The sequence below is a fragment of the Mirounga angustirostris genome, unplaced genomic scaffold (genome assembly GCF_029215605.1).
Source record: "Mirounga angustirostris isolate CCGP_5_RB_7025 unplaced genomic scaffold, mMirAng1.0.hap1 SCAF_2, whole genome shotgun sequence".
In the NCBI taxonomy this organism is placed as follows: Eukaryota; Metazoa; Chordata; class Mammalia; order Carnivora; family Phocidae; genus Mirounga; species Mirounga angustirostris.
In genome coordinates, this window is record NW_026991710.1 from 4285337 (window position 1) to 4308017 (window position 22681).

Genomic DNA, 22681 nt, shown 5'->3' on the forward strand with positions numbered 1-22681 from the left:
CACTGCAGGGGCAGGGGGTTCTGCAGCCACACAGGGACACAGCCTAGGGGTTCTGAGCACCTCCACTCTGTTCCTGGGTCCCCTTTGAGAGAAAGTATTTCCTGTGTCCAGCCTGTTAAAGACACTGCCTAGAAAAATCGGGCTCCAAGATAGCCTGTTTTCTTAGCAGAGATCCTCAACAGGGCTGTCTGGGGACCCCTGTAACGAGAGCCAGTAACACCCAGGAAAGTGCCAGAAGCAAGTCCCCAACATCCTAACATCCAGCTCAAGTGGAAAGGGACAAGCCTGAAGGGAAACTCGCATCCACGCTCCCCGGCAGTGCCCACTAATGGGCTGAGGCCCAGAAGGAGCCACCCGCGTCTGCTCCTGGCCTTGGGACTGGGACTGCTGTCCACACGCTGCCCCTCCCCCATTCTGAACGTGCAGGAAGAACAGATCTATAGCTGTCCCTTGGGTGTTAAGATGACAGCAGCTGCCAGACTCTGCTGGGTACTGGCCACTGGGGGTGTCCTCACAGACCCCATCCCCATCCTCAGAGGACAACAGATGCTGGAGCAGATGGGTGCAGTGTAGCCAGGGGTCTCCCACAGTCACCTGGGCAGCAAAGTCTTCCCCAAGGAAGCCTGAGCTTTAGAGAACGAAGGGTTAGCTGGATGAGGCGTTACAGGGCAAGAGCATGCTAAGCAGAGGGGATAGAACATGCAAAGGTCCTGCGGCTCCCTAAGGAGAGGGCTCATCCAGGCAGGAAAGCTGTGAGCCTAGAGAGGAAGGAGCAGGTTATCTCACAAAAGATCCCACCAGCTAAGCAAAGGAATTCATACTGTATACAAAGTAGTAGGAAGTCACAGACATTCTACACTGGGCAGGGGACAACGGACACAGACCTGGGCTTTAGAAGATCCCTCAGGACACTGAGCAAAGACAATCTGGGGGTCAGATGGGGGATGTCACAGTGTCCAGGCAAGGAACAGCAGGCAGGGCTGAACCAAGGTTGGAAGGGAGACCCCACGCCACATAAGTGTAAGGTAAATCCACCGAAGCCTATGACAGGAGCTCCGGTTACACGGCCACTTGCGGTAGGTTCTAGAGGGAAACACCTGGCCATCGAGCTGTGCCCGCCACACCACAGCTTACATTGTTTCCCAGTTAGGCAAAATCTCGTTGTTCCAGGTGAGGACGGCGTTGCCAATGCTCTCCTCCAGTCGGCACCTCTCCTCCAGCTGCCTTCTCCTCCGCTGGGCCTCCTTCACCTCTGCAAACCATGATCACAAGCAAGAAGAGAGCACCTGTTAACCGACCCCTGCTGCTTCCACGCAGGGTGACTTTGCTCAGAGTCCCGCTGCGAAACCCCCCCAGAAAAAGTGACCGAAGTGGAGCTGCGAAGCTTCCCTCCCAACACCCGTTTCAGGCCTCATGGGGTGTAGAATGTTTAGGCCTCATCTACCTCTCAGTGAGTTTTTAAGTAGAACGCACAGACAGAAGAGTACACAAGTAAGAACACAGTTGAACTACCACAAGGGAGAAACCCATAAACGACCACCCCAACCAAAACCTAGAACACTGCCAACCACCAGACGCCCCCTGTGCTGCCTGCCAGATCTCCTTCCCAATCAAACCTCTAGCCTCGCCTCTCACGGCTCAGGCACAACTCCTAGCTTGTGAGGAGCAACTCTGGGAAATACCATGCATCTTAATCTACCCATGCTTTGCGGTATTTCTTTCACGGTGGTAAAACACCTAAAACAAACAGTAGCATTCTAACCATTTCAGGTGTACAACCAGGGGCACTGAGTACGTTCACATGGTTGTGCGACCGTCGGCACCATCCACCTCCAGAACTTTCTCACCTTCCCCGACTGAAGCTCCACACCATTCTACTCTCCATCTCTAGGATGCTGACTGCTCTGGGGGCTTCATGTCAGTAAAATCATACAATATGTGTCCCTGAGTGAGTACCTGATTTCACTGAGCAAAATGCCCTCAAGACCTGTCCACACTGCAGCAGGTGTCAGAACAAATGTCCTTCCGGTTTATGCTTAATATTCGTTGTGGCATGGGGCCACACTGTGTTTATTACGTATACTTTTTAAATATGCTGCCACCTTAGAGTTTTTAAGTGTTGCATGGATTTTATCAAACCCAATCACATCTTCTTGTAAATGAGGAAAGCGGAGCCCAGAGAGGGGAGGAAGTCTGCCCATCACCTTGGGCTGAAGCTTTACCCAAACCTAGAACTTCTGTCCTAAGTGATCTCTTTTCTTGTGTAAATTCAAAGTGTTATCTCCTTGGGACCCCTGGGTGGCTCAGTCAGTTAAGCATCTGCCTTTGGCTCAGGTCATGACCCCAGGGTCCTGGGTTCAAGTCCCACATCGGGCTCCCTGCTCGGCAGGGAGTCTGCTTGTCCCTCTGCCTGCCGTTCCCCCTGCTTGCGCTCACTTGCTCTCTCTCTCTCTCTGACAAATAAATAAAATCTTCAAAAAAAAAAAAAAAAAACCACCAAAGTGTTATCGCCTTGAAGAAAGCTACCGGGAATGGACAGTTTTAGTGGAAACATGCTTTTGATGGAAAATTACAAATTTCAAAATATTTAGGCATCCACCAAAGTTCAGGATCTAGGGCTCCAGGAGGTAAAAAGAAAATCTCCTGAAAGACACGAAATCTCGTGCCGTCTTACATAACCAACATGTGCAGATTCCATTACCTCGTTTCTTGGCCTGAACCACCATTTCTTCATACTGCTGCCTGTGTTTCTGAGCTTCTTCAGCTGGCTTCGCTGGGAGGTTTCTTGATAGAAAATAGAGGATTTTCACTATTAGAAACATCAAATAAAAGTCTTGGAAAAATAAAACTTGAAGAATCATTTACTAAAAAAAATGAAAAACTCAAAAGACCAAAAAACTACATTTGCTAAGATGACCCAATACGCAGCAATTTCATAAACTAAAAATATTTACTTACAGAAATAAAACAAGCTCATTATTAAAAAACCCTGAAGGAGAAAGATTAGTAGAAAGAAAGGAACAGTTGCCCACAGCTCCCATCAACGCTGATCTCCCGGGATTCTTCAGTCGGGCTCCAGGGCGACCGTGTGCTGACCACAGTGCACCCCAGCTGTCACAGTGACCAGGAAGTAGGGATCCTAACGGCAAGTGTCGCACATTTGGATGAATCCGCTCCCCGACCAGTTTCTCAGGGGTGCGAGCTTTGTATCCACTATGGGCTCATTGAGCTCATCTATTTTGTTTCTTTTACATACAAATGTGCATCACAGTTCTGAGCATCTAAATGGATGTGCAATTTGTTCCTGGGTAAAAAAACTCAAACGCACAGGCTCTTCCAGAAACGTGCTGGTGAATTTGCGGGTGCTCGACACCTGGGAGGCGGCAGGTCCCGCTGCTGTGCTCCTCAAACAGAGCAGCCCGCGTTCCAGCATATTCTGAATGACCGCCCGGCTTTCTGCCGGAGGGCATGGCGCCTTTTTTTTTTAAGATTTTATTTATCTATTTATTTGACACAGAGAGAGAGAGAGAGCACAAGCAGAGGGAGCAGCAGGCAGAGGGAGAAGCAGGCTCCCCACTGAGCAGGGAACCCAACGCAGGGCTCGATCCCAGGACCCTGAGATCATGACCTGAGCCGAAGGCAGCCGCTTAACCAACTGAGCCACCCTGGCACCCCGGCATGGAGCCTTCTGACAGTGCTGGGAGGGTGGTCCCGAATGGGCTCCTTCTGGGTCCCCATCATCTTTCTATTCCTGCACTGCAGGACTCTCCCCATCCACCACACAGCCACAATTGCCACGGACCGAGAGTTAACATTAGAAGACCCATTTCTGGGTTAGTTAGGCATCCAACTCTTGATTTCTGCTCAAAGTCGTGATCTCGGGGTCACAAGATTGAGCCCCGCATTGGGCTCCGCACTTGGCATGGAGTCTGCTTGCGATTCTCTCTCCCCCTCTCCCCCCACTCACATGTGCACGCACTCTCTCTCTCTCTCAATAATTAAATAAAATCTTAAAAAAAAAAGGAAGAAGAAAACCCATTTCTTCTTTAGATTTCATCAGTTTTAGATTTCAGGGTAGGCAGGGACCTAAGGAACCACTGTTTTAACAAGCTCTCTTTCTCCCTCTTTTCAAAGCTGTGGGATCTTTCTACTCGAACACAATGTTCATGGAAGCTCCATACTTAAAGAGAGACAATCTGTGGCCTGGGACAATGCAACAGTCCCTTTACCTCACTGAGACCTCCAAAGGCGATGTGTGAACCAGTCATCAAAGCCCATCTTATCCACCGATGGACACTAGAGGCCTAGGGAGAGGCAGGCCTGGTAAGATCACTCAGCCCACGTACCGCCGACCCCCAAGAAGCCAGCTGGCCAGGCCAGGAGCTGTCCTACGACGCTGGGATGCCCCCGCAACACCCCCATTGCAGGACACTTCCCTGCGCTTCTTACCGTCAGGAGCCAGCCCATAATTTACAGTGGCTACTTAGTATTTCTAAATGCTAAATTAAAATGAAAAACCACCTCAATGGAAAACCTTTGTCAAAACTTCTGCGTTAAAGGACGGTTTTGCAAATCAATTCTTTATTATTATTATTATAGCACACATGTTATAGGAAATAATGAGGAACTGAGGATTTTAATATGTGCTAGGGCTTACTCTTTCTTCTTCCCTATGGTGACCTGAGCTCTTTTGTAACACAGAGGTGATCAGCAAATTGTACTTATCAACTCGAGCAAACGTTCTAGAGATTCTTTTTAAGACTCACGCTGGGGGGCGTCTGGGTGGCTCAGTCGTTAAGCATCTGCCTTCGGCTCAGGTCATGATCCCGGGGTCCTGGGATCGAGCCCCACATCGGGCTCCCTGCTCGGCGGGAAGCCTGCTTCTCCCTCTCCCACTCCCCCTGCTTGTGTTCCCTCTCTCGCTGTGTCTCTCTCTGTCAAAAAAAAAAGACTCACGCTGGTCTGTCTTCCAGGATGAGTGCGGTGGTGGACAGTGGCTCAAAATCGAGATTCTTCCTCACATTCTGCTTTGGAGAGGGTGGCTTGCTAGGTCGTCCAGCCTTGTCTTCATATTCCTGGGACAAAGAAACAAGGGTAACTCTGGACCTCGCCAGTTCTGATATTATGAAGCCTCTCTGAGTGCAAGAAAGCGGTTTTGTAATGAAGTCTTTCAAGTCACTTTGAGGATAGCACATCCAAAATACTTCCTTTTCAGAAGGACACATTGGCAACTAAAGGGGTCATACAGCTCTGCAGTGAGGACTGCGGCCTCCCCTGCTGCTGGGGGAGGGGGTGGTCACTGAGGCCCACCATCCCAGCAGTCCCACCTCAGGCTTTCTGCGCTTCTCCAGGGTAAGAGGTGTCTTCTGGCTTCTGGACAATGTCAACCTCTGTTCGTTATTGCAGTGACCACTGGGAAGCTTGAAGCCAGAGCAATAGCCAAGCTCCAGCATTCATCTGACCCCCTGGCTTCATCTCCTACCCACTTCCAACCAAAATTTCAAACCCCTTTCCTTCCTTTTATCTCATGGCATTTTATGTATTTTTGTTAGCCCTTCAAACAGTTTCTGAAATGAGAAAAGGTTAAACATTTTTTGCAGAAGATGATTAAAAGTGTTTCTTTTCATATATTTTTTTTACTGAAGTACAGTTGACACACAATGTCGCCTTAGTTTCAGGTGTACAACACAGTGATTCAGCTTCTCTATATGTTACCTGTGCCCACCACGAGTGTGGCGGCCACCTGTCACCATACAACGCTCTTACAGTATCATTGACTCTGTTCCCTGTGCTGGGCCTTTTGTTCCCATGACTTATTCATTCTATAACTGGAAGCCTGTGTCTCCCACTCCCCTTCACCCACCTAGTCCCTCCGCCCCCATCTGGCAACCATCAGTGTGCTCTCTGTATTATGGATCTGATTCTGCTTTTTGTTTGTTTACTCATTTGTTTTGTTTTTTACATTCCACATATATGTGAAATCAGAGGGTATTTTGTCTTTCTCAGTCTGATTTATTTCACTTAGCATAACACATTCCAGGTCCATCCACGTTGTGCAAATGCAGTTTCATTTTCTTAAAAGCAGAAACATAAAAAAAAATTCTTTAACATCTTTGTATGAAGCCATGACTGCAAGTTGTTACATAAATATTTGTGCCATGAGCAGCCTCACCAGCACTGGGTAACTAATGTGTCCCCTGGTCACACCTGGTGACCCACATTCCAAATGCCCAACCAGAAGAGTTCAGGAGAGTCAAGCAAGCTGGGACCAAAGAGTCTAGCTTCAGAAACAGCGTGCATGTGTGTACGCGCTCTTAGCCCTCTGCCCAAAAGAAAAAAAGAACCAATACTTTCTTATTGCCTACAGATGAGGCTCTCGGGATCCTCCCACTTAAGGGAAGACAATCTAATTGGCAAGACAGGACAGACAAATGAATAGCTAACCCAAGATTTAAATAACCATTCCAGATAACAACAGAAGCAATATCATGAGTGGAAAGCAATTAATTGCAAAATGAATTAAGTTGACACTCACTGCCAAGGGGGTTGTTACTGGTAACATGATTTGGCCAGCAATTATTCTCTCAACCACAAGAGCCTATAGAAGCTTCTAAAAAGTAGAAAGGTGTATTTATTTCCTCAAAACACACAGGCTGTGAGAAGGGGTACACCAAGAAGCAGGTGGGTGGGGCAGTTTCTGTGCATCTGGGGGCACAAGATTAGATGCCATCGCGGTCTACCAGGAAATGGTCCCACAGAAATACCAAAATGACTTCTGCCTACCCCAAAGTGGGAAAACAGACTCCTTTTTTCATCGAGTCAACACCTGAGCACACACTGTTTCAGGCCCTCAGCTGTGACCTAACACAGCATCACGCCACTGGAAGCTTCACATCTAGCACCAGGATGTCAAAGTCTTGGATTTTATAGACAATCTACCAAAAGCTGTGTGTTGAGCAAGATTCTGAGGCATGTTGCATTTTCACAACAATTAGTAATGAATGCCCTGTAAGGTGCTACTCATCTGCTGACCATGGTCTAGTGAACTATATGCCAAGGCCAGAGATGACAAGCCCCAAGTTAAATGTCCCAGAATGTGGACACCCATTTCCATTTGCTTTTGTGTGCTTTACACATACTGTCTCATTCTATCTCCGTAACAATCTCCATGGCAAGTCTCGCCCCATTTTACAGATAGGGTAACTGAGGCTCAGGGTGAAGTGTCTTACCCCCAAGTACACAGCCAGCAAGGGGCTGGGGTTGACCACTCTGTGCCAGCCCAATCTCTTTGTGAATACACTCAAACAGGTGTGCAGTTTTAGAGGGAAAAGGCCCAGTCCTACACAGGTTAGGTGTGGCCCCTGGAGCCAGATCGGTGTGGGATAAAATTCAGATCCACCAAGAACCAGCTGTGACCTCCAGCAAAACACTTACTTAGAATCCCTGAGCTTCATGTCCGCATGTGCAGAAACGGAAGAGAAGCCATACCAACCAGAGAGGACTATCTAAGGAACAGGGAGAGGCCTGGCGCACAGGAAGTTCTTGATAAAGTGTAGCCCTGGTTGCTGAATGCCATTACCCTTAGACCTGAAACAAGGGAGGGAGGGAAGGAGGGAAGGAGGGAGGGAGTGAGCGAGCAAGCAAGCAAGCAAGCTAGCAAGCTAGCTCTTGGGCCAAACAATCAAGGAGCCTGCAAAGTCTGCAAACAGCACAAACACAAAAAGGAGTAAAGTTAACCAAATGCCCTGATTCGTAACCAAAAAATATCAGGTCTCTTCAGTTAGCACTCGGAAGCTCTGTTACAACAAGTACAAACAGCTCCGTGAATGAGCAGAGAGCTTTGCGCGGACGTGACACACACAGGTCACCTTCCCGCCCAGCCCTCTGTGCGAGGAGCCACCACCTCTGTCCCCATGTCACAGAGGGAAGGTGCAGGCCCAGAGATGTCAGCGAATGGCCTGGCTGGGGAGCGGGGGGCTGGGATCAGAAGCCAAGCATCTGGCTCTGCAGCCACAGTTTCCAGCACTCTCCAGAATGCATGAGAAATGCTCACAGACATGATGCGGAAGTAATTCAATCACTCACATTCTGTCTAAAGAAAGCTTTCAACCATGACAGAAACCTGTAATATTGAATTAAGGGCAGATGTAGGGCAAATACTTTTGTTTTAATCACAGAGAGCACTGCATGATTAAGACAAAACAAAACACAACAAAACAAAAACAGAGGCGGCCTGTCCTGCCCATACTTGAAAGCGAAAGGAAAGCCTTTCCAAAACTCCAAACAGCATTGCAGGTGTAAATTGCACTGGAAACGGTCACAGGTCTTGCTCCACACCTAGTTCTTCCAGAGGCTCACATGGAGGTGTCAACAGTTAGCTCATATTCCCAATACGACAAACCGACTTTAGAAACCAGAAAGGACTGACTGCCCTTTTCCGCTGCGCGACCGCGGCCACCATGGGCTGCACACCCGCTCCCGAGAAGGGCCCGATCCAGCCAGCCCTGCCTCACCGCCCAGCGTCCCCACCTGGCTGAGGATACGGAGAAACAGATGTACACACTGGCTGAGAAGGGCCTGACTCCCTCAGGAACTGGTGTGATCCCGAGAGGCTCGTGTGGCCTTGCCCAAGTGCTTTCTGTGACAGGCAAATAAAACCTGGAGAATCCTGAAGTTCAAAGGACTTGCTCCTGATCTTCCTGAGGATCCCTATCATTTAATTAAGAAAGCTGTTGCGGGGTGCCTGGGTGCCGCAGTGGGTTGAGCGTCTACCTTTGGCTCAGGTCGTGGTCCCAGGCTCCTGGGATGGAGTCCCGGCATTGGGCTCCCTGCTCAGCCGGCAGTCTGCTTCTCCTTCTCCCTCTGCCCCTCCCCCTGCTTGTGTTCCCTATCTCTGTCAAATAAATAAATAAAATCTTTAAAAAAAAAAAGAAAAAAAGAAAAAAAGAAAGCTGTTGCTGTTTGAAAGCAGCATGAGAGGAACAGAAAGGATAAGGATGCTAAACTCCGGCTCATTCTGACCCAGAGCCATGTTTAGTGGTTGGCTCGATATTCGTAAGACCAAGAGAGTCCTGTCCCTTCCCCTCAGTTGGAAATACGAGTCACCCACAGCCTCTGCCCTGGTTGCATAAATTTGTCTACGCACTCAAGCAATAAAATCATTGTTTAACCAGAAAAAAAAAAAAAAAAAGAAGAAAAAGAAGAATCCTTTGGGGAGAATGGGAGGGAGGGCTGCAAATAAAGCATCCCTGGAGAACCAACTTTTGGCCATGACTTATCAGCGTTAGGGGTGGCATGTGATGGGGTAAGAGCCAGGTCTCTGGAAGTGAACAGTGAGTTGTAAGCCTGGTTCTGACCTGGGGCAAGTCCTCTTGCTCCTCACTCAGCCTGCTTCCTCATCTCTGAAAAGGCATCAACCGTGAAGGCGCCTGGGAGGAGGTGAAGTGAGGCCCGTTCCGCAGCTGCCACTAAAGCGTGAGCCCCTTCTGTGGACCAGGCCCAGCCTCAGGCCAATCTATCCTCACAAAGTTTCTTCTCTTCTTGGGACCCCTATGGGATCAAGTTTTGATGAGCCTGCAGGCTGCTCAGCACAAATCAACCTGCCAACACCCTGCCCAGCCACAGAGGGAATTGAGAACAGGGTTTTTCAAAGTTCCAGTGATAAATCAGTTTAGGCAGTAATGTCAACATTTTCTTTAAAAATCAAACAATTTTAAAAAAATGCAGAGTCCACATAGTAAGGACAGTTTCTTTCAGCTCTATCCTAGTTACCAGTTCTATACTAGCTATATCTGCGTCCAGAGTTTCAAAATGTCTGGGGGGGAGGAGGGATGGGGGTCAACAAAGTTTACAAGCCACTCATTTGTAAGCATGGTAGGCCACAGCCCCTGCCCTGAGGAGTTTACCACGTATCCTGCTGAGAAGACCAGACCAACACCAGCTAGAGCAGCAAACAAACCTGCCACAAGGAACCAGGGGCTGAGCTGTGGGTGTGGTCTGATGACCCAGCAAAGGGTCAGGAAAAAAGCCAGGAGGCAGGAGCAGGGCCCCAGGTTCATTCAGGGACCGTAAGCAAAACAGATTTAGCAGGCAGGAGGAAAAGGGAAAGGGACCTCATCTGTGAAGGGACCACATGGGGCCGGCACTTGAGGAGACCCAGACCTCAGCCTTGAAGGGCTCTGGGAGGGGCAGTAAGATGGCAGCAGAGCTGATGGGAGCAGATCAGGAAAAATGCCACAAGAGAGCAAGCCCTAGGACCGATGTCTACGGCTGCGGGAATCAAGGAAGGCATCTCATAAAGGGTGCCATGCGAGTGCACAAAGGACAGGGAAGATCTGGGCTGGGTGCGGGAGAGGCATCCTGACAGGGCAAGCAGCAGCCCAGGGACGCACTCGGGCAGGCTCATCCGTGGGTCAGGGCGAGCGCATCATGTGGGATGCTGAGTCAAAGTCTCAACAGCAAGCTACCTAGAGCTGGTGGGACTAGTCCCAAGAGGGAGAAGCTGGACTTGGTGCAGAGCTGGAAAGTAACCTGTGAGAGGCGTGGCAAGCCCGTTAGATGCGCCCCACGGCGGGATCCACAGCCCGTGTGTGATCGGAGCAGTGCCGAGGGCGAGGATAAGGGTGACAGCCTCCTGAGGTAAGTGTTTAACTTGCCATTAAAAAGGAAAACCAAAGGTGGCCTCGGGAGACCTTTGTTTTAAGAGGACAAAGATCAAGCTTCTCAAATGATGAAAAAAAAGCATTCCTGGCAGGACGGCAGGAAGGGTCGTCAATGCTACGGACAGCGCCAGGAGAGCGTGGCCAGAAATGGAAGCCCTCTGGCTGCCTGGAAGACTCCGCCGTCAGCCAAGAGCTGTGCTTCAGTCCTTGACTCAACTGCATACCGTGGCAAGGTTGGCCGTTTCCAGCAAGACAGCTGTGGTCCCCATACGATCCACATGACCCACCGACCACGGCAGGGCAGCAGCCACACCTGCACAGGCCAAGGGCCCAGGCAGCCTGCAGGGGAAGCGCCGGCGCGGCGCAGGCCTGGGTCTCAACCTCAACCTCAAGGACCACCGCCGGCAGCGTGACCTTGAGCGCATTCCTTCACCCTTCCTGTGAAAACGCCCTTCCTGTGAAAACAGATTACCGTAAGAGCCGCCGCAGGTGCCCAGAAAATGGCTGGGAATTTTTTCCGTTGTCGTGTTACTAAAAAATTACCCTTCTCAGTATTTCCCACTAGGAGGGGTACTCAACAGGGCCGTGGGGAAAACGCCGCGACAGGGAAGCGCCTGGAAGGCCACGGCTGGTTTCACACTTTGCCATGGGTAACAGGCAGTTCTGGGGGAGGGGGGCGCTGGTCTGGACATTTTCGGAAGAGTGGCCCGTCCAGGTCGCACAAGTGCTCAGCCTTCCCGGAGACCGTCCTGGTGGCCACGGCGGCCTGACCTCACAGCAAAAAGGCCCCCTGAGGACCTCCCGGGCTGCTCGCCCTGCAGCGCTGTTCGCGGAGAGCGTTCTCCACCTTACCCGAAAAGGCATTTGGGAAAGCAACCGTCGGGAACCTCTTGTAATTGCTGTGCTCCTTACAAAACACGGAGAACACAGAAGTTAATATGCGGTCTGGTGAACGCAACGCGTTCAAGATGAACTGCGGGTTTTACCAAGCCTGGCGGCTGCTGCCACCTGACCAAGCGGTGCAGGCTGCCCCCTGCCGCCCCCCACACAAAGGCTTCCCCCAGGACCACGGGCAAGGGCCCCCTGGCCTGGGAGAGGGGGGCCGGGCCTGGCCCGAGTCGCAGAACAGGCTGCAGTCCCCTGCGGGGTGACAACGATCAGGACGCGGCGGCTCGCCCCCTCGGCCTCCCACGGCCCCACGGCCCCCGCTAACACCGACCCCTGGGAGAACAGCTCGCAAAAGCGCACACACAAAGCCCGCTGGGAGGCACGCGGGGAACACGGGGGCCGCGTGCAAGGCTCGCTCACTGGAGCAGTCGTGTGCAACACACACGCACACGCACGCACCCACGCAGGCGCCCGGGCCGGCCGCACTCACCATGAACGCCGCGGGGCTCAGGGGCGCGCGGCCGGCGGCTCCATGCCCGGGCGGGCTCGGCGGGCGGCTCCGGGGGCCTCGGGCGGCGGCTCGGACGCGGCTCGGCGGGCGCGGGCGCGGGCGCGGGCGCGGGCGGGGGCGGCAGGCCGCTCAGTGGCGCGCAGATGCCGCGCCGCCCATCCGATCGCGCGCTCCGCGTCGGCGCGTCAGGCCTGGCTCGCGGGCGAGGGGCGCGCGCTGGGGGCGGGGCGGGCTCAGGGCCCCCGGCTCCCTCCGCCCCCCGCCCCCCGGTGCACACCCGCCGCCCCGCGGCTCGCACCGAGGGACAGGGACGCGTGCCACCGCAGCACAGCAGCCTCGCGCCGGGGGACGCACGCTCCACGGAGGAAGCGGCGAAACAGCGAGCACGCGCAAAGCTCTGCCCCGGGACGCTTTTTAAAATGAGAATCCTGCGTCTTTGCTCAGCGGGGAGCCCGCTTCTCCTCTGCCGCTCTGCCTACTTGTGATTCCGCTGGGTCAAATAAACATCTTTAAAAATAAAAAAAATAAAGTAAGAAACCTGTGTCACCAAAGGAGCTGTGTAAAATGCCCACACGACCCAGCTCCGGGTAGTGGGCTACGAGCCACTTTTATTCTCTACACGGTTGCTCCCCGTTTTTCCGCAGCCGGATGCGTTCGATCCGAACGTCAGGCTGCACACCCAAACCCATCCTGATAGAAACCGGACTCACGACTGCTCCGGGGGGTCGGTGGAAGGGCCTTGAGACTCCGTGCGCGGTGACACCACCGACCACTCCGCGCGCTCATCCAAGCCAACCAAGAGCGCGTTTCACAGGAGAGCGTCCCACTGTTCGTAAATTGTACCTCGATTTACAGAAATCCTTAGAATCTGCGCGGGGGCAAAATTCTTTCTGGGCAGCCCGTGGGTCCAACGTCCAAGGGCTGAACAAACTCAGTCCGAGACAACGCAAGACGCCCCTGGGGTGTAAATTCGTAAGTGCCCGGACCAGGAGGACCGGGCCTTCCCCGGAGAACCGCATTCCCAACTCGCCACCCGAAACTTCTTCACTCGAAGAAGCCTATGAGAGCCACCCGACTACACTCGCAAAGACGGAGGAGGAGGAGGAACGGGGTGTATGTGCACAGCCTGGAACTGCCGTGGTCATTGGCAGGTGCAGCCATTTTGGAAGAGTCTGGCAGTCCCCTACACAGTTCCGTACACCGACCACGCCCCTGGGAACCCGCCCAAGAGACCTAAAACGCTCGTCCGCAAAGAGATTTGATGCAAATACTCATAACGCCACCGCACATTAACGGAGGACACTGATGGACAGGAAGGCACCATGGACGCAGGCACTATGCAGGCAAACCCCAAGTGAAAGACCCACCAAAGATAATCTGCAGGATTCCGTGTCTGTGAAGTTTCTTTAAAAGGCAAATCTCTAGAGAGAAAGCAAATTAGTGTTTGCCTGGAGCTTGAGGAGGGAGTGGAGACCCACTCCAACAGGCCTGAAGGAACTTTCTAGAGAAAAGCATCCTAATACTGGAGTGCGCGGACAGTTGCACAACTGCATGAATTTCCTAAAAATCACTGAACATGGACAATGAGGAATTTTACGGTAATTATACTTCAATAAAGCTGTTTCAAAAAGTAATAAAAGGATAAAGGTGGAGAGGTTGATTCTGGATGGAAGGATTAGGGAAAGCCTTAAGAGAAATTACTCAAAATTTGGAAGACAAAAGCATTGGGGGGTGGGATGTCCTTTCAGTTCATACCTGGGCACTTTTAACACGTCCACCAGAAGTTTATTCAGTCCTCCAGGAGGATGTGTCCCTGCTATTTATTACTTTATTAGAGCCTGGAAAATGCGATAGACACACTAACTTGTAGATCGATGTCCAATAGAAAAAACAACTCCAGAGGTTTTATTTTCTTCTCCCCACCAGTCTGTTGGTTTAAATCTAACCTAACAATCTTATTCTAATTCTTTTCTTGTTTTTATGCCAATAAATACCTAGTTTCTCGAATGCCCTTACAATCAATTTTACCATCTCACTCAACTTCTCAATGTGTTAAATGAATCTTTGACCCATGGTTGAAGAAAGGAAGGAAAGAAAAGGAGAGAGAGAGAGAAAGAAAAAGAGAAAAAGAAAGAGAAAGGGAGAGAGAGAGGGAGGGAGAGAGGGAAAAAGGAAAAGGTGAATGTCACAAAAAAATGGCAGAATGACTGTTTTATACTAAGAGAATAAAGGAACAAAAAACTAAGGGCAATACACAAGCCTGACTGCATTCTGGTTCATGAAGAACAGTTTGGTGCAACTGGGGAAAAGCAGAATGTGGTCTGGTCGTGAACATGGTCACGGTCAAATGGAATTACTGATCATTCTCCTAGGTGTGATAACACCCTCATGCTGATATACGAGAATGTCACCCTGAAGACCTGTATGCTGACGTATTTAGGGGTAAGATGTCACAATACCTGCAACTTACTTTCAAATGATTCCATTTAAAAAAAACAGAGGCACAATAAAATGAATAGCCTCATGTCAACGACTGTTCAATCTCAGCGGAGCATATACGGTGCTTACTGAATTATTCCTGGAATCCTTCTGTAGGTTTAGAGTTTTTCTTCACAAGCGAAAGACACTATGCAATGGCTGGTGACCATCCTTCAGATCATGTCATAAATAGTCACTGGCACAGAAGCTGCCCCTGCCCTGCCCGCTGGAGCCAGAACAAGGCCCCATCATTCTCTCCCAACATCAGCTTCCGTTTGCTCACAGCACTAATCACACTTGTAATTACATGTTTATTTAAGATGTATTTCCCTCCGGGCGCCCGGGTGACTCAGTCAGTTAAGCGTCTGCCTTTGGCTCAGGTCATGATCCCAGGGTCCTGGGATCGAGTCCTGCATCAGGGTCCCAGCTCAGCGGGAAGTCTGCTTCTCCCTCTGCCTCTCCCCCTGCTTGTGCTCTCTCTCTCTCAAATAAATAAATAAAATCTTTTAAAAAAAGATATATTTCCTTCAGGGGACCAGAAAACCTCTGAGAGCGGGGACTCTGGTGGTCTCTTCACCACTGAAGGCCAACAAAATACATGGTACAGAGGACACACGGAGCATCTGTGCTATCAGTCATTTCTCCCTTCCTTCCTTCCTCCAGCCATCCACACACTTCTGGTGCTTGGCCCGAGGAACAAAGATGAACACAGTCCCTGCCCTCTGCATCACTCACAGACCAGCAAGCAGACAACAACTATACCACAGGGGTGCTCGAGAAACCTCCCAGATTTCCAGAGCCCCAGGAGGCAGTGGACCCGCCTGCGGGCTTACTGCTGGCTTTCTGGAAGCAGTTCCTGGAGCCAGAGAGGACTAACACCATAAAGCTCCTTTCTCACAGACGAGTGGGTTTTCCGCTCTCCACGCCTCCTAGACACCTAGGGCCGCATACACTTTAGAAATCAGCCAACCTCAGCCCACAGTCTCACCAAATTTAAATACGAGAGAGATACGTGTTAAGCATGTGTTAAATATGCATTAAGATACGCTTACCAAAACATACTGCTTATCTCTTCTGGCAGATTGGAGCCTGCAAGTTACTTTAACAGGTTTCTATTGCGTTATTTTAGAATTGAGGACCACTTAAAAGTTTTAACTATATATTATACCATGTGATAACAGGTTGCCTTTTACTAAATTTTGAAACTTAAAGCAAAAATGAGAAGTTAAAAGAGCCTTTTTTCCATCTCAGTGTGGCTTTAGATCCACCTTCATCCGCCTAAAGAACTCTTCCTCCTGAAGTGTTCTGAGCTAACCAGAACTCATTCCCAGGCTTCCTGTATCTCTACCAGCACAGGGGATTTGCTTATTTGATTAATCTATGACATCGTTGTCTTTACCCTTTGAGGTCAAGGAGGTAAGACCGATCCACTTGTTCAATGCAGCGTCCTAGCAGAGATGCTGACAAACCCAACCTTGCTGAAGACCACTGCGAGCAGGGATCAAAAGGTTACCAAAGGAACAACTTCCCAGTCCTGGGGACTGGTTAAGTACATCATATTACACAGAAGGCCACTACTTAGTAAAAATAAGATCCTGAAAGAATATTTAAGGATATGGGAAAACGCCTATGTTGTCATAAAAACAAGAAGAAAAATGCCTACAAAGTGGTATGTATTGGATTTTGACACTCATTCATCCACTTAACAAATATGTATTAACTACCCACTAAATCTTGGCACGGTTCCAGGCCCTGGAGATAAAGCAATGGTTGAGCAAACAAGTTCTAGACCTTGCTCTCTTGAGTTCGTAGTCTAGCAGGGGTTGAGAGGCAGGCAGTAAAGAAACAACTGGGCAAGAACTTAAGATGGGAAATAGCAGAGTCCTATGACCATGATGACCGATGGGGGTGTGCTGGGTGGTCATTCAGACAAGGAGGGCAGGGAAGACCTCTCAGAACATCATCTCGGAGGGAGCCCTGAGCTGAGACCCAGTGAGCCTCATTCAGTCCTAACAATCCCATAAGGTAGGGACTGTGCTAGGCTGAGCGATGGCCCCCGCATAAAATCGTGTCGGAATCCCCAGCACCTGTGAATGTTACCTTCTATGGCAAAAGGGGCTCTGCAGGTGTGATTAAGGTTATGGATCTTGAGATGGGGAGATTATCCTGGATTATCTGTGTGGGCCCAAAACAACCACAGGTATCCTTAAGAGGGGGACGCAAATGAGGATGTGACTATAGAAGGAAAGGCCATGTGTCCACAGACACAGAGGTTGGAGTGAGGCGGCCACATGCCAAGGAATGCCAGGAGCCTCCAGAAGCTGGAAAGGAAAGAAGAGACTCCCCCCTTTCTAGAGCCTCTAGAAAGCCCAGCCTGGCCAACGCCTTGATTTTGGCCTGAAGACACATTTCAGACTTCTGACCTCCAAAGGTGTAGGAGAATAAATGTGTATTTTCAGCCCCCAAGTTTGTGGCACTGTGACAGAGGCCCCTCCCCTACCTCTTTGTCCCCAAACACAGCACCTGCAGCTCTGAGGGGCCTCTTCGGATAAGCAGCAGATGGTAGGTGGCAGGGCATGATCTGAACCCAGGCCGTCTGACTCCAGAACCTCTTAACTGCCAACTTCTCTGGTGGGCTGCCTCTGAACCAAGATTTCAGTTTCCTTCACTGGTGCTCCCTTCACGGGCCCGAGGCCACATTAATGATCAGACCCAGGCATGAGACCAAGGAATAAATGTAGCACTCGCCTATTACTTCTGGGAACACCACTGGAGTTTCTAGTGCCAATACGAAGGCCCCATCCAAAGTGCTTCCAAGCCAACGAGATGTTTTTTAAAAGTAACACTCTGAGTTCAAGTTAGACAAGTCACTTACAGGGAGGTGTGGAAATTGCCTCAGTCTCCACCAATCTGAGGTTTCTCAGCGTCCTACGCAGTCGTCTATGAAGAAGCATAGAATATGCCACCCCAAACATGCTACTTTGGCACACCGATTGTTCTGAATTCAAGTTTCTCGAGAAACAGTGAGTGCAAGGAAGCTCTGACCTTCTTCTGTCCCCCTGCAAGCAGGAATAAGTCTCCCGTGTGGGAGGTACCCTCCCTGCACCAGGAGGGACAGAGGCATCCTTGCCACCAGAGACAAGGAATTCAGGGCCAAGAAGGCTGCGTAAACAAACCTTTTTACGTCTTCACTAATCTACTACCCCAAGTCCAAACCCCCTCATCTTGTCAATTCTTTACAATTTCACTGTCTCTTTGTCTAAAAGGTGTTAAAAGCCGCCTGCTTTGGTCATTTCTTTGAGTTTCCCATACATACAAAATTAGTTTTTCTCCTGTTAATCTGTTATGTCTGTTTCATTATTAGACAGACCAAAGAACCTAGAAGGGAAGAAGGGAAAATTTTCCACCCCTACACCTGCTGATTAGGCCTCCTCAGGCAGCCTACTGTGCACTGGGCCCTGCACTCCCCACTGGACCCGTAGGGCAAGCCAGCCAGACCTGGGCCCCTTAGCCACTGGAAGTGTCTCTCCCGCTGCTCCAACTGTGTTTGAGAGATTACAAAATACTTGAAAATCTCAGTCTTCCACTGGGAACTAGATCAATGGAAGAGCAGTATTCTTCGGCTGTCACTGTTTTCATGACAACACACTAAACTGCCCAGAGAAGGGCAAAAGCATTCGAAAGCTCCCAGGGGCCATCTGTCTGGGTCTTCCTAGGAAGCTGCCTCCGTTCAGCTGCTACCATGAAATGCATCTTTCTGGTTCCAGTTACAGGATGGGCCACCAGAATGCAGATGCCATTGCCAGAGCCCAAGGTCGGTGGGAAACTGGCTTCAGAACACGGGTGGTGCTCTCCAGCTCAGCACAGCCTACTGCATCTTTAAGTTGCTTATTTGTCAATTTCCTGAGTACCTGGCGTGTGCACACCAAAGAAAATGTGCACAACTCACACAGCCTATGATTCTGTAGTAACTGTATTTACATGGATGAAAAATGTATGTACATACTCTGGGAGGGTGGGCACTAATCTGTCAGACTCCCACCAAGAGGGGCTGGGAAGTCTTGGGGTACAGAGGGCATTCCTGTTTTACCCCACCTACATCGATCATTTGGGTCTTTTTTCATTAATTATTTTCATCATTTGAAAAAGAAAAAAACATTTTTTAAGCCACTTCAGATGGAATTCAAGGCTGATTTTGCCAACGGCAATTTCCAAACCACATTGAACATTCCTGCAGCAAAGCTGGTTGTTGTTTTTTTTTAATCACCCACAAGAGTGAAGGTGTAGCCATGAGGTTAGACCAGAACAGGAGGAGCCACTGACCTTTACTGAGCTCCCAATGGATGCCAGCCGCTGCCCCGGGAGTGCCTTCATCCTACTTGACCCTCCCAAGCACGGGCTAGGTGCACATGATCTTTGCAGAGTGGGAAACCAAAGTTCGGGCAGGCAGTTGCTGGCCCAGGGCCACATAACTGACTGTGGACAACAGAACCAAGACCACACTCGGGGACCCCTGATCCCAGTCAGAGTCCTCTCGTGGTCCCCCTGCCTTCCCAAACCGCAGACCTCTGACCCCTGCCCTGTCAGAGGCCCCCAGGGAAGATCTGCAAGAGAACTAACACGTGGGCTCCTGTTCCAGAATCCCTCTCTCCTCCTGGGAACCACGTGGGCAGACAGATGGGGAATTTATCACTTCCACATTAGGAAAAATAAGCAAACCGTAAGAGGCACTATGCGCTGGAATTTCAGTTTATATCATTGAAAGGCACTTGAAGTACAAGAGCTACACTTCTCAGAATAAATTAACCATTACCACAACAGTGGGAGACAACCTATCCCAAGAATAAACACAGAGGTCAAATGCAATGACCTTGCCATTTCCCCTACAGAAACTTCCCACTGCTTCCTTTCCCTTCTCGTCCAGAAAGGCATCATGTACAGGTTTGATAAATATTTAACCTGCTGCTTCTCCAAAAACCCAAATTAAGGGGGACTGGACATTTTTTGTGATCATCTCCTGAGACTCACCTTCCACCAGAAGGTCCCTGTTGCATACAAACATGCTGCCTAGCACCCTAACACGCCCAAACTTCCAGAACAGGTTCAGCTTCCGACAAGGGATCGCCACAGCTGTCTAATGTATCCCTCTTTCCTCGGTCCACTGGGAAGCTCAATGCCAAATCTGTAGTGTGCCTCTGGAGTTACATGAGACCTCGTGGGTTGTATTTTGGGACATCCATTCACCCTTGGCTTCATCTGGCTATCCTGTGCCCAAAATTCCTCAAGTTTTTCCTCTATCATTCCGCACACATTTTTAATATTGTTTTAACTGGGTTTTTTTTAAGATTTTTTAATTTTTAAATAATCTCTACACCCAATGTAGGGCTTGAACATACAACCTGAAGATCAAGAGTTGCATGCTCTACCAGGGAGCCAGTCAGGTGCCCCCTACACACATTTTTAAAGAGTATTTTTTAGACTGGGACGCCTGGATGGCTCAGTTGGTGAAGCGTCTGCCTTCAGCTTGGGTCATGATCCCAGGGTCCTGGATTCGAGTCCCACATCAGGCCCCTTGCTCGGCGGGGAGCCTACTTCTCCCTCTGCTTCTGCCCCTCTCCCTCCTTGTGCTCTCTCTCATAGATAGATAGATAGATGGATGGATGGATAGATAGAATCTTTAAAAAAATATCTTTTTTAGAGTAGACATACACATAGAGAACAAAATCCAAAAGGTATAAAAGGGTATACAGAGAAAGTAGTTGCCCTCCTCCCTATCTCCCACATCCCCAGTTCATTACCCTCTCCAAAGTAATTCTATCATGATCAGTTGTGTAAGTATCCTTCCAGAGAGAGTCTCTGCATCTACAAAGATATGCATGTACCTTTATAAATACAGAGCACACTCACAGAATGGTTATTCGCTTTGCTTTTCAAGATCTGCACTTTATTTCACTTAGGGATTTAACCAATTCTCCATTGCCAGGCATTTAGCTTGCTTCCAACCTTTGGTGCTGCAATCCATACCCTTAGCAACCAACATTTTGCTTACATACTGATTCATCTCTAGGATGAATCCCTAGAAATGGAAACGCCCTGATGGACCATTCATTCTTCATTTTTTTTTTTTTTACATTAAAATAGCTTTTTTTTTTTTTTAAGATTTTATTTATTTATTTGACAGAGAGAGACACAGCGAGAGAGGGAACACAAGCAGGGGGAGTGGGAGAGGGAGAAGCAGGCTTCCCTCGGAGCAGGGAGCCCGATGCGGGGCTCGATCCCAGGACCCTGGGATCATGACCTGAGCCGAAGGCAGACACTTAAAGACTGAGCCACCCAGGCGCCCCTAAAACAGCTTTTTTGATGTACATAGTTCTATGACTTTTAACAGCCACCACCAACCACCACAGAACATAAAGTTCTATGACTTTCCTCCAGCCACGACCATCACAACCAAGATGCAGAGCCGTTCCACCATCCCCAAAACCTCCTCCCTGCTCCTCACACCCTAGGCCATCCCTGGCACTACGGCTCTGTATTTTCAAGCATGTCACATACATGGAATCGTATAGGCTGTCAACTTTTTGAGATTAGATTCCTACACTCAGATAATACCCCTGAGACTCACCCAAGATTATCAATATGGGGGATTACACTGACTGATTTTCAAATGCCAAACCAACCTTGCGTTCCTGGCAAAAATGCCACTTAGTTGTGGTGTATTGCCCATTTTTTTTTTTAAAGTATTAATGGATTCAACTTGCCAATATTCTACTGGGGATTATGTGTGTCTTCATAAGGGATAGAGGTCTGAAATTGGCTTTTTTTGTACTGCACTTGTCCTGTTTTGGTATCAGGGTAATACAGCCCTCATAAAATGCATCAGGAGGTAGTCCCTCCTCTAAAATTGATGTTATTTTTCTTTAAATACTGGTAGAACTCACCAATGACACTCCCTGGGCTTGGAGATTTCCATTTCTTTAATAATTAGAGGATGATTCAGGTCATCTATTCATCTTGGATGAGTTTTGGTGATTTGTGATTTTCAAAGAAATGGACCATTTCATTTAAATTATCAAACTTAAGAACGTGGAGTTATCCATGACATTCTCATTATTGTTTTAATTTCTGTAGGGTCTGTGGTGGTATCCCCCTTTTTCACTCGTCTTATTATTTGATTCACCTCTCTTTTTGTCAGTTTTGATCAATTTTCTTCATCATTTCAAAGAACTAGCTTTTGGTTTCATTATTATTTTTTCATTTTCAGTTTCATTGATTTCTGTTCTTATGTTTATTATTTTCCCCCACCCCTTGGCTTGCTTTGGGTTTATTTGCTTCTTTCATGGCTTTTAAAGTAGAAAATCAAGATTACTGATTGGAGACCTTTGTTCTTTTCTAATATAAGCATTTTAATGCTATAAATTTCCTTCTAAGCATTATATCCCACAAATTTTGGTATGTTCTATTTTCGCTCAGTCCAGAATATTTTCTAACTTTCTTTGTGACCTCCTCATTGTCCCATGATTTATTTAGAAGTGTGTTACGTATTTAATTTCCAAGTTTTGGGGAAGCTTCTTGCTATCTTTGTGTCACGGCTTTATGATCTAATTCCACTGTGGTTAGAGAACCTATTTTGTGTCATTTTAATTCTTCCAGCTTTATGGTTTCTTTTATAACACAGGTTATGGTCTATCTTGGTGAATGTTGCATGCACGCTTGTCAAGAATGTGTGCGGTACTCTCGCGGGAGGCCGGAGTATTCTCCAAAGGTCAGTCCTGCTGGCTGATGGGTGATGGTCAGTCCTTCTGTGTCCTGGCTGATTCTGTCAGTGGTCCATGGATCACTGTTTAGAGAGTCATCACTCCAGTAATAACTGTGGACTTGTACACTTGTTTCAGCTCTGCCCTGCTTCATGCATTCTGTAGCTCTTGTGGGTGCACACACATTCAGTCATTCTGTCTTCATTGGGTAACGTCCCGCCTTGTCCCTGGGAACTTCCCTTGCTCTGAAATCTACTTTTTCTTATGCTACTCTATCTACTCCATCTTCATTCTGACTAGTGCTTTCATGGTGTATCCTTTCCCATCCTTTCATTTTAACCTACGTATTTTACATGTGAAGTGAGTTTCTTTTAGACAACACATAT

General features: G+C 49.0%; 1 protein-coding gene across 4 annotated transcripts in view; it reads right to left on the reverse strand.

Moving 5' to 3' along the window:
• Window positions 1-22681, reverse strand: part of TBC1D14 (TBC1 domain family member 14) — a 104854-nt gene that overhangs the window by 27375 nt on the left and 54798 nt on the right. For 3 of the 4 annotated variants that reach the window (XM_045881530.3, XM_064584238.1, XM_045881532.3), the window contains exons 4-6: window positions 4957-5075; window positions 2702-2784; window positions 1135-1252 (exon numbers count right to left, since the gene is read on the reverse strand). In XM_045881530.3, the coding sequence (XP_045737486.1) occupies window positions 1135-1252; window positions 2702-2784; window positions 4957-5075 (320 nt within the window). Of the gene's footprint in view, window positions 1-1134; window positions 1253-2701; window positions 2785-4956; window positions 5076-12039; window positions 12192-22681 lie in introns of those variants that run through there. The other variant, XM_045881533.3, reaches the window with a different exon arrangement.